The sequence below is a fragment of the Mus musculus genome, chromosome 2 (genome assembly GCF_000001635.26).
Source record: "Mus musculus strain C57BL/6J chromosome 2, GRCm38.p6 C57BL/6J".
Taxonomy (NCBI): domain Eukaryota; kingdom Metazoa; phylum Chordata; class Mammalia; order Rodentia; family Muridae; genus Mus; species Mus musculus.
Genome location: NC_000068.7, coordinates 38,622,145 through 38,634,308, shown reverse-complemented (window position 1 = coordinate 38,634,308; position 12,164 = coordinate 38,622,145). Strand labels below are relative to the sequence as shown.

At 42.8% G+C, this 12,164-nt stretch overlaps 1 protein-coding gene and 1 pseudogene across 2 annotated transcripts in view; one reads left to right on the top strand and one right to left on the bottom strand.

Annotated features, from left to right (window-relative positions):
• Positions 1-12,164, top strand: part of Psmb7 (proteasome (prosome, macropain) subunit, beta type 7) — a 55,907-nt gene that overhangs the window by 9,644 nt on the left and 34,099 nt on the right. For both annotated transcript variants that reach the window (NM_011187.1, XM_006497785.2), the window contains exon 5: positions 343-458. In NM_011187.1, the coding sequence (NP_035317.1) occupies positions 343-458 (116 nt within the window). The remainder of the gene's footprint in view (positions 1-342; positions 459-12,164) is intronic.
• Positions 10,981-11,622, bottom strand: Gm13586 (annotated as a pseudogene).

Below are 12,164 nucleotides of genomic sequence, written 5' to 3'. Positions count from 1 at the left end.
CTTATTATCCAGTGCTGATAGTCTTTGGAATAGCAAGTTCTCTAATGTCTCTTCAGTTTTGTACCCCTCACCCCCTTTTATTAAACTGGGAATGATAGTGCTTTTAAAAAGGTGTCTGTGTGTCAGATCTGAAATGAGTCATGTGGTAAGTATACTGCACACAGCTTACAGTAGCTCATTGTAAATGTTTAACTGATTTTAGTTCCCTGCCTGGTTCCTATGCAGGTAATAATTCCTTAGTGAAACGTGTAAGGAAAACTCTTGTCTGAGTTGTGCAGCTTTTTGCATAAACTACAGTGACTCAGGACTCAATTCTTACCTTGTGTCTATTCTGATCACCAGGTATCAAGGTTACATTGGTGCAGCCCTAGTTTTGGGGGGAGTAGATGTTACTGGACCTCATCTCTACAGCATCTATCCTCATGGATCAACTGATAAATTGCCTTATGTCACCATGGGTGAGTGTTACGTTTTTCTTGTTTCAGATTCAAAAACAAATTGATCTTTTGAAGAGCTGTTTCCATTATTGTTAAGGGAGGCAACAATGCATCCCAGTTACTATGTTAGTAGTAATGTTAGGAAGTGAAAATACTCAGATAAAGGCTGTTATTGTAGGTAATACTGAACTGTAGTCACATCAGGTGTTCCTTTGGAGAAACCAGGTCAAGGATATGTAGGAACTCTCTGTTACTTCTACCTATACGAGAATTTGCAATGATCTAAAACCAAAAGGTTAGGAATATCCTAAGAGGATCTGGGAGTTGTGGGCAGGCAGAAAGCAGTGGACGCTTGGGCAGGTCCTGGGAGACGGTGATATTAGAGTATGTAGAGCCCTCTAAGCAGGTGGGAAGACTGGGTGGAAGTCTCACCTTTCAACATGCTGGAACTGATAGAAAGTCTCTAAATCGTTTTAGTTTCTCTTATTTATTTATTGTGGGCAGGCACACAGGTGCCACACATGTGGTTAGAGGACAACTTACGGGGTCAGTACTCTGTTTATGTGAGTTCTGGGGATCACACTCAGGTCATCCAGCTTTGTGGCAAGTGTTTTTACCTACTGAGCCATCTCACAGCCCAAGAGGCCTTTTTCAATGAACCTAGATGGCCGGGTCCCTTATTTTCCTACCTGTAGTGTCAAGTGCTACCAGGTTGTTGTGAGTGGCACAGTACACGGGAAATCTGCGCCAATGCGTGGCCTACCAACAGTTGCAAATTTTTTGGGTCAGGCTTTTTGTATTTGTGGTTTAGCTCCAACTGCTGGATAAGAACAGTGGGTTCTTTTGTTTCTTTGTTTTTGTATTTATTTTTAAAATGTTTAAAATTTTTCTTAGACAAATTGACATTTTCAAACGGAAGTTTATATTAAATTTCTGAATCAAATTATGTAAATCTAGTTGTCTGTGGTTGCTGTTTTTCTTGCTATTTGTTGTCAACCTTTCTATCTTGGCTCTGGAATTGGGAAGATGATCTCTTTGCATAGTTGGAAGTTACCAGTTGGAGACTTTGTTCCATTGTGTAGTCTATCCCTATACAAGGCACTTTATCGTAGCTTTTTCCTTCGTTCTAGGAAACCAACCTTACACCATGAGTAGATCTTTGTAATTAATGTTTTTATTTAGCTCAGGATGGCCTCAAATCCTTTATGGCCTTGAACTCCTGATCTTCCTGTCTTAACCTCCCATGTGTTGGGAGTTTGTGGTGTATATGACCACGCTTTCATGTATAAATGGGTCTTTATAATTATCTTAAAATGAAGATACTATATTTTAAAAATTGTTCTAAAGTGATTTATTAAGAATTTCTTTTCTGTTGAAGTGCTTTTATTTCTCCTCTTCCAATTCCTTGTAGTGGTAGTAAAGGAAGACTTTTATTATTTTGTTTTTTGGTGGTATCAGAGTTTGAACACAGGGTCTCAAGTATGCTTGTGAGTGCTTTATCACTGAGTTAGGTACCAAACCTCAGCCCTCTTACCTTGAGACATCACTTTATCTTACAAAGTTGCTTGGTCTGGCTTTGAACTCACTTTGTAGCCTAGACTGGCCTTGAACTTGTGATCCTGCTGCCTCAGTATTTCGAGTAGCTAGAAATATTAAACTATGCACTTAGACTCAGCTTCATCTTTTCTCTTAAAATGGGTGGGGGCTTGAGACAGGGTCTCTCTCTGCATAGCCAGCCCTGGCCGTTCTGGAACTCACTATGCAGACAAGGCTGGCCTTGACCTCTTAAGAGATTGTCCTTCAGAATGCTGGGATTAAAGGCCCGTGCCACCATGCCAGGCTTGTTTTCATTATTTTTTTATTTGAAAGATTCTAAACTTGAGAAAAATTACAGTGCACAGGGAAGCCATATTTCATTCACCTGTCAGTATACTCCTGCATGGGCAGGCTCTTATCGTCACCATAAACCCTCACCCTGCCCTTCAAGATGTTCTTTCTTTCCCAACAGCCTGATAGAATTCACCAGGTTCAGGACATTTCACTTGTTTTTGTTTTTGCTGTTTTGAGACATCATTTTGTTCTAGCCCTGGCTGTCCTGGAACTCAATCTGTAGATCAGGTGGCCACGGACTCAAGAGATCATCTGCCTCTGCTTCCTTGCTGCTGGGATTAAAGGTGAGTGCTCTCCCTGCTTGGCAGGACATATAACATTGATACCAAGCATTTTTAAAATGGAAAATAGAGCACCCTTCTCTTGCATTTGGACTGTAGTGGTTTGCCACATGCTGACTTTAGGAAAAGTTGTTTGAAGTAAGCAGTCAAGTGCCTATTTTGCTTGTGCTTGCCGTGGTCTTAGGCTGTTAGGAACTTAATTGAGCTCAGGTCCACAACTGAATTTGTAGAATATTTCTTCTTTCTCACTCACTCATGTACACACACACACTCACACTCACACTCACAAGCTTTGTGACAAGTCCTTGTTCACTCTGTAACCCTGGCTGATCTGGAACTTGCTTTAGACCACATTGGCCTTGACCTCACAGAAATCCACCTGCCTCTGCTGTCTGAGTGCTGAGATTAAAGGTGCTTACCACCTGCCCAGCTTGTAAGATATTTCTTCTTTAGCTCATTTACTCTACACTGTCTGCTTTTGCTGTGCAGTAAGACTAATGCACGTAGGTTGTTAACTTTGAGAGTTGTTTACTCATCTGCACATTTGTTCCTCAACTATTTGTTTTGATTTTTATCTTATTGTTTTAGGCAGGGTCTTTATGTAGCTCTAGCTATCCTATAGCTTGCTATGTAGACCAGGATGGCTCATATTTACAGCGCTGGGATTAAAGGTGTATGCCCATTCCTGCCAGTTCCTCAACTATTGTATTGAGAGAGATTTATAAGAGGATCTTTACCTTCAAGACAGGCATAGTCTTTGCAGAGAGGCAGATGTCTGCAAAGGCTGGTTACAAAGGCCAGTGGGATCCATGGGAGAAAGGGTCACTTGTCAACTGTCGTGGAGCAGGGAAAGTTTCGCTGAGTCTTTAAAGGAGTCTTGTAATTCATTTGCCAGATACTCACTTGGCAGCACTGTGTTAGGCACTGTGTTTGGTGCTGATAAGATGGTGCTCAGCATAGTGCCACCTCTTAGCCTGTTGCCTTGTGGCTCAGAATGGCAGTAAGTCAGTAAATACATGCAACTCTAAAAGAACACAGTAATAGAGAAGAACAGGAAGGAGTATATGGTATTTAAAAAGTCCTTTCTGAGCAAGTGACACTGAAACATTGTCTGATGAGGGTAGACTGCACGTGATAACACACAAGAGACAAAGTAAGTTTACTTTATACCCCTCCCTAAGACCTACCACTGTTAGGGGTGGATTTTGTTGTTTTCTTACCTAAACAATATTTTATGGTACATCTTCATCTGTCCTTCTCTTTTTACCTATCTGCTTGTCTAGGTATCCTTAAAAAAATACATGGATGAAGCCTTGCTAGCTCACACAACCATCTCCTATTGATTTGCCTTATTTTTTTATTTTTTGTGGTGTTGGAAATCAAAGCAGGCCCTTGTACATGAGGGAAGTTCTTTGTCACCGAGCTACATCTGCAGCTTTAAGTTTTAAGGATTTTGTCTCTCTGTGGGTCTAAATGATATGGAGAATATTATTTCTATAGTTGCCATAATTGACTGCTTCACATGTCTGTCTAAAGATGAACGGTTTGCTTTTTAGAGTTTTACCAGTATATTGATTGGTTTGTCTTTTAAGTTTCTAGATTAGGCCGGGGCAGTGGTGGCGCACGCCTTTAATCCCAGCACTTGGGAGGCAGAGGCAGGTGGATTTCTGAGTTCGAGGCCAGCCTGGTCTACAGAGTGAGTTCCAGGACAGCCAGGGCTATACAGAGAAACCCTGTCTCGAAAAACCAAAAAAAAAGTTTCTAGATTAGGATGTGTTCATGTATCTGTCAGAATTCTTTTATAAACAGTACAATACTTGCACAATTTGCAGAAGAGGTGTTTTGCTTTTGTTTATCTGATAGCATGTGGTTTCTAACTTACCTAGGAGGGGAAACACTGAGGTTGGGGCCAAGAGCATGGGGGGAAAAATCCAAGCCTCCCTGTTTAGAAATGGGCTGTGTCGGGTGAGCACGCTGATCTGTAGAGCTGTGTAGCAGTGGCCGGGACTCCCTGAGCTAATGCTGCAGCCCTTCACAGAGAGCTGCATGGGGAAAGGTGGGGGGGAGGGGGCTTCTGAAGGTGAGGCTCAGCCTGTTCATGTAAGGGTGGGCTTCCCCAGACACAGGAAGGAAGTACTGCTGCTGGGCAGGCAGCCCCCAGAAGTGACAGATGGCAAGCAGTATAGGATGTTTTACCTTTCAAGAGCCATTGCCAAATTGCCTTCCAAATAGATGGCACTAGTTTATTCTCACCAAGAGAACACAAAGATGTCTTTCTGGAGCTGCCTCTCAAACACTGGATCTTTTTGCCAGTTTGATATAGGAAAACACCAAGAAGAAGTTGCTGCCTCACTCTGCCCACAGGGAAGACTCTTAGGCTCTTTGGTGACCCAAGCTCTGCAGGTTTGCTTTACTGGAGGTGAGGCAGGAACAGTTCTGGAGATTGGGAAGGGTTCTATCTAGGAGGCCCAGCAGAGGGCCGGAGGTAAGGCAAAATGGGGTCTAGATGTTGCAAGCCAAGATGTTTTCATTTTGGGGGTTATTAGCCCTAGGCAATCTTAATCTTTCTGGGCTAGATTTGCTGTGGGACATCAGTCTGACGTCCAAAAGGAGCATCGGCATGAAAGAGGCTTAGAAAGGTAGGTTGTGTTCAGACCAGGCATGTGGAAGCCCTGGACTGGCCTGGTGTCAAGAGGGATGACCCTGTCATTGTGGAGAGCACTCAGTAGTTTGCCAAACCACAGGCTAATCCTGCATTCCTGGGTTCATTCTTTACTGTCTTCTTCGGTGCCACTACCTGCCTGCTGTTGGCTGCTGTGTGGCAGTAACTCTCCCTCTTTAGTTCCATTTCGGGCTCTTTTTCTGTGTATATTCTGGACCTCTGTGGCAGCAACCCCTTGCTCTCACCTGAGTACATTCTCATTGCCACACCCTGCCTTGTCCCTTTTGTCTCTGCAAAACTTCTATGATATGTAAGAGTGGAATCTTGTCTTAAGAACCTGCCAGAATCTTGTTTCTGTAATTTGGTGGTACCAGTGAATGTATGGAACTTAGTAACTTAGTCAGCTGCTGCCTACTGTGGACCAGCGTTTTGCAATTCTAGAGTAGAATTAGCATTGCCCCTGTTCTATGTATATGGCTCCAGTTTAGCTGTAAGAAAACAACCCAAAGCAGTGTTCACGTGACTGGTCCTTTCTTGGTGATCATTGAATCTATTAAAAGTAAAGCATATTTATGTAGTGTGTCTGTCATAGTCTGTTGGGTGCTGCTACATTATTTTCTGTTAAAGTCTGTGCAGATGATTCTGTTACTGCTATTTTATTGATGAGAAACCCAAAACTTAGAAGTAGCAATTTAGCTATTATTGCTCAGCTGGTAAGTGGCAAAGCTGGGATTTGAACCTTTGATGTCCCTCTCCAGCAAGTCCCAGTACAACGCTGCTGCTGTGATAATCACTGGCTCACAGATGTTGTCTTATTAAGCTATTAAGCCTTGCTTCTGAATAGTAAAAGTATTTGTCCAAATTCCCAAAAGATATTTACTTGCTCTTTATGTTTTTGATTGTTCCTTGTGTAGATTTTCCACCTTGCATGTCAACAACAACCAAGTATTTATTGAAACAGCTTTAAAGAGTCAAAAACATTTCAATTTTTCATAACTCTATGACCTTAAGACAACATGGTTTATTTTTTGTTTCTTTCCAGTCGTGTCCATCGTGAGTAGGAGAGCTTGCAAAAGCATATACTTCCGTTTCATGGTACCCTGGGCTTTGCCTCTGTGCCTTTGGGCCTCTTAGCCTTGTTCTGCGACAGGGGCTGGGTAGGTGTCTCCTTCCTAGCCTGGCTTCCATTTCTATGGTGGTTTGTTTTTGTATCTTCATTCTGCTGATTTCCCTTTCTCCCCTTTCCATCCTGTTGAGGGGTGGGGAGCGAGGTGCTGCAGGAGAGCTCTACAATTGCCAGGATTTGATGAGTTTTGTTTTAATTCATGGTGGTTATTTTGGATGAGCAACAGCCCAAACCTCAAATAATGGCACAAGTGAGGGCCATCCTCAGTGTAATGTTCTCCTGGGTTGTGAGCATCCTGGGGTGGGGGTGGGGTTTCTGCCTTCTGCTAGCTAGTGTGAAAAAACGAATGTCTCATCTATATTCTGTTTTATTTAAATTGACTTTATTATGAGAAGTAGAAGCCAAACTTTGTAATAAGGTGGTTTTTTGTTTTTCCTTTTGTTTTGTTTTTGTTTTGTTGATTTGACAGTAAGCACTGATAGAAAGGGGTACCAAAAGTTTGCCTGCCCATAGGATAGTGTGAGCAACCAGCCAGGTGTACAAAGTGTACTTTTCTACATTAAATATGTCACCCATTCTGTCTTCCTCACTTGGCCAGCTGGCATAGGTAGGTGATCTCCTGGCACTGGTCTGGACGTCTCACTAAAGCCTGGTCTTTTAGAGGTTTTACTGGGAGAAGAGTACAGTGACCTGTGGCCCTGTGGTCTGGCCCTGTCTCGATCATGTTGACCACAGTGACAATCACACTCAAGCCCCCTGCAGCAGCACAGCTGTGGCAAGATTCTTCACTACTGTTGTATTTGACCTTCAGAAGTAGAGAGGTTCCCACAGGTTTCTCCACCTATCGAGGAAGTGCCTAACCTAGAAAAGAGAATGTTAAAGTTTTAGTTTACTGACATCCCTTTTAGAAAATTAATTTGGAAGAGACTACTAATGTGATTTGTTAAAGCTGGGCAAGAGTCTCTGAAAATTATTTTTTAAATTAAAAAGTGATAAGGTTTTAGTCATTTCTTTTTAGATGGACAAAATGCAGGCACTTAATTCTCAGATTAATTAGCTTATGCTGTGAACTTGCCAGCTTTCCTTTATTAGGCAGACTGAAGTCATGTCAGGAGAAGCTTGGGGACTGTCTTTTCGTTAGGTTGGCAGTGTTCCTTGTAGCAGCATTGGCATGGTATATAAAATTTTTATTTTGCCTGCTTATCCACATAGAGAATTAACGTGAATACATTTTAAGCATGACATTCCTGGAAATGAGGCCCTTGGACAATTTAGGAATACTAACTTAAGGAATAAACATTGGTATGCATCATTAGGGAAGATGTGGGGTCACTCTGAGGGCCATTGAGGTAAAGTCTATCCAGGTAAAGTGAGTACACAGTTTCCTAATTACTGGAATGTACCTACCAAATCCCAGGATCAGGGCCCTGAGTGGGTTAGACGATGGGGACAGAGAGGCAGAAGCAAACCAGTGTCTTGTCTTACAGACAGATTAATCCTACAATTAAGCCGGAATTATAGATGATGTCTTGGTCACTGTTCTATTGCTGTGAGGAGATGTCATGACCAAGATGACGTTTATAAAAGAAAGCATTTAACTGGAAATTTGAGTTTCAGAGATTTAGACCATTATTATCATGTTGTGGAGATGGTGGCATGAATGCATGGTGCTAGAGAAATATCTTAGAGTTATGTCCTGATCTGAAAGCAGAGAGGAGAAAGAAAAGCTGGGCCTGGTGCAGACTTTTGAAGCTTCCTGTAACAAAATTAGTAGGCTACACCTCCTAATCCTTCTCAAATAATGCTACACCCTGACGACTAAGCATTCAAGTACTTGAGGGGCCATGCTTATTCAACCACCACATATAGACAGTTGAGGATCACTTTTTCCTGTATTTTACACACATTTCCAGTTATCTTTCCTTATTTATTAATAAAATTTGAGGCTTGCCATGTACCCATGCTGGCCTCAAACTCCCGATTTTCTGCCTCAGCCTCCTCAGTGCTGGAATGCCTGCTCTGCCTGCTGTGCGGACATGGTGTCTCCACATGACTTGCTTTTGAAAGTTATCTTGTATGGGACCAAATTAGCATGCTTCAGGGTGGTTTCTTCCATGTTCATTGTCAGTTCCTGAGTCAGGGATAGATTTAACGGCAGTTGTATTTAGTTCTTTGGCTTTCTTGGATACCTTCTCAGAAGACTAAGACCGGTCCGTCTATGCATTGCTGGTAGTTCTTTTTGCTATACTGGGAATCCTAAAATCATATATTGCTATGATTTTTGTCTATTCCCTGAATCCTGTGAGTCAGAGGCAGCCAGGATCTGTTCTCGTATAGGGAACTTCATTCTTGGAAGCTTGTGCAGACAGCCAGTGACCCTGAGGGTCTCTTTTGGGCGAGTATTGAGAATACTTAGTGTAACTTAGAACCCTGGAAGAAGTCATGGAAATCCTAGCCTCAGGCCTAGCTCTGCTTGGATCCAGCTTCCTGGAACCTGAGATCTGTTATTTTAAAAATGAAGCTGATGTCTTCAACCAGCCAGCACCTCTAAACAATTGAGTTAAAAGGTGGCCATTTCTGCTGTGTTACTAGGTTCTCTCCTTGACGTAGGACTGGCTGGAGCTGCTAGAGTAGGGACCTCAGAAACATCTCAAGCATTCAAGATGGCCCATTACTGAAAGGAGGGAATGAGAAGGCTAGGCTGGCTCCATGACAGGCTTCAAATTGGCAGTTCAGGATATTAGGCTCACAAACTCAGGCTTCAAGTAGCTAATCAGAAACTGCCCCGTCACCTGGCCTGAAGCAGGGACAATAGTCAGTTTCCAGCAAGCCCCCATGCCCAGGTAATGGAATGTCCTCAGAGACAGAATAAGACAAAGCCCACCTACTCCGGAATTACCCTAATAAGCTATAAATTGGGCCTGCGAGCTCACTTCGGGATCTCTATCTTAGTAGTGGGAGACTTCTGCATGCTGGACTTCAAAACCCTCCTTGTGGTTTTAGTGATTATAGTATCTTTAATTTTGGCAGGTCTGTGAATGAACGTAGTTTTTAATCTTGGGAATGTCAAGGCCACACCTCCTGATCCTTCAGCTCCCTCTAGGGTGCTGAGATGTTATGTCTGTGTACACACTGTGTGGGCATTGTACACTCACCTGCATGTGTTGCTCTCTGCCATTTTTTGAGGTGCTGTGAAAAGAGCTCATTTCTAGAGTCAGTGTATCTTTAAATCTAAGTTCAGAATTCCCTGGCTATGAACCTTGATTTCTGCTATAAATTGGTGGCTAGAAAGTGGGGATGTATGCTTTTAATCCTAGCACTATGAAAGCTGAAGTGGGCAGATTCTAGTAGGTCTATATTTTTGAGTTCTAGGCCAGACTGAGCTATATGAGATCTGTGGCCAAAGAAAAACACGAGTGGCTAAAGGTCCTGTCCCCTTGAGTGGGCTTGAAGATGCAGTGGGTGCCCTGAGTGTCAGCCTTTCTGGGAAGCACATAGTGGATGTTTGTGTAGTGTTGCAGTCATTTTAGTGCCAACACACTTTCTGTGCAGTTCTGTGTGCTAAGATTTCTCTGGCACCTTTCCAAGCTTTGATTAGTACAAGTAAGGTCCATTTTAGAAGATTTAAACTGTGTAACACATGGATTTTGAATCTTAAGATTTCTGTAGCTATGAATTGCCAAAAAGGAAACAGCTGGGAGCTGAAAGTCCCTGCAGGTTAAATTCTGTATCTCGCTTCCTGGTTTTTGCAAAGGTGGTACTAAGCCAATAGATGGTGTCCTTAGGTTAGAGATGAGAAAACTTTTCCTTTTAAAATTCATGTTGTTACCTGAAACGGAATGTAATACCGCTAGCCTTTGACGGTTCATAACCTATTCTGACCAGAGTGGACTTTGTTCTTGGTTCTGTGGGGTAGATAAAGGTGTCGGTAAAATACTGAAGGTATTGAATTAATGTTATCTTCTTTTTTTTTTTTTTTTTTTTTTTTTTTTTTTGAGTTCAGTACTCAGTCTATCCACAACCAAATAAAAGCCCTGGCCAGGAGTACTTTTAGATCGGTTAAACAAAGTGTTCAGTTTTACGTTCTTTGCTTTAAATCCCACTTCAGAGAGACTGAGGTTAACTAATTCCTCTTTCTCTGCTCTTGTCTCAAAATTGGACCTGCTAAAAGCAAAGTGTCTTTGTACTTAACAACCTAGTGCTTGCTGCTCTTTCACTCTCTGATTTTAGGTCAGATTAAGTGGAAAGTCGCTTTCTGGGTTTCTGGGTAGTTCATAGGCTGAGGGTGGTGCTAGCTCCAGAGATAGGGTCAGTGTCCCATTCTGCCGGCACTAGCTGTGCAGCTTTGAGTAGGTTCCTTTACCTCTCTGAATGTACACTGCTTCCATGTCTGAAGAGAAAGGTTTGCAGCTGTCCGGTTTTTTTCAGTAAGTAGGATTTCTATTTTGCACAATGTTTTATTATTGACATCAAGTATGCTTACAATTTGGAAAAACCTTTGCCCTCTTTGTTCTTTTTTTTTTTTTTTTTTTTTTTTGATCTTGCCTGAGTTTATTTGTAGTATTTGTAGACACTGGTCATCTGCAAATAGTGTGTGGGGAGGTGTGTCACAGCAGTCCGTCTGTCTTCACACTGGCAGGAGCCTTTTCTACGGGGCCTTCACAGGGGTCTGGGCACCTTTGGGAGCCTGGGCTGGAGCTGAAGCCTGGGCCTTAGCTGGAGCTTTGGCCCCTGCCTTGGTTTGGACCTTGGGCTTCGGTTGGCAGAGCCTCTGACCCTTGGCCATGTAGCTTCGAATCCGCTTCCCAAGCTTAGGATGAGCGATGAAAGCCAGCCGCTTGAGTTTGGGGCCTTTTGGCATCTTGGGCTTGATGGCCTGAGGCTTCACCAGGGCCTTGATGGCCTCTGCGCGCGCACTCACTGCCTTTGCATTGTTGGCCTGCATCTTCTTCAGGCCTTTCTTGTTGTGCTTCTTGGCGAGGCACATGTTCCTCAGGAACTTGGGGTCAACCCCCTAAGAGATTCGTATCTTTGCGACTGGAGTTTCTTGATGCCATTTCTGTGCCATTTGCGGGACTGGTTGTGTGTGGTGTAGTTCTTGGACTTGGCCGTGTTTGCACGGTAACCAGCAGTGCCTGGGACCAAAAGAGAAACACCCTCTTTGTTCTTGAGGGTTCTGAAGCTTTGTTCTTGAGGGTTCATGGCAGCTTGGGAAAGACTTGCAAAGCAGACTAACCCTTGCAAGCAGGACAGGAAGTAGGACAGACACATCTGTAGCAATTGTCACCCTCCATCTTAGTCCATAGGCATGGGGTTAGGTGGCCCTCTGTTTTAAGAGAATGTTTCTTGCCATAACTAGTGGTGTGTCACCACAATACATTAATAAGAAAACCTTTAGCATTTTAAGCCTAGATACCCCCAGATTTTAAGCTTTTCCTGGGAGTGTTTATAACCTGTCAGGTCCATGAGACCTTACAGTTACAATTGTGAGGAAAATCCCCCCCCCCCCCCCCCGTTCCCTTCAAAGGGTATTTTAAATATTTTCTTACATTTATGTGTAGAGAAGGAGCTGCATTGCTTGAGATACTAGTTTTTTAGTGAAGAATGTTGGATGATTGAGAATATATATTTTCCCAGCATATTAACTGGGAATATATTTCCAATAATTTATTGGGAATTAAAAGTCGACCCTGACATTGAAGTACATTTGTTGATGAAAAGGAGGCGTTCTTCCCCTCACGAGGGTTTAGATGTAATACTCAGTGCTT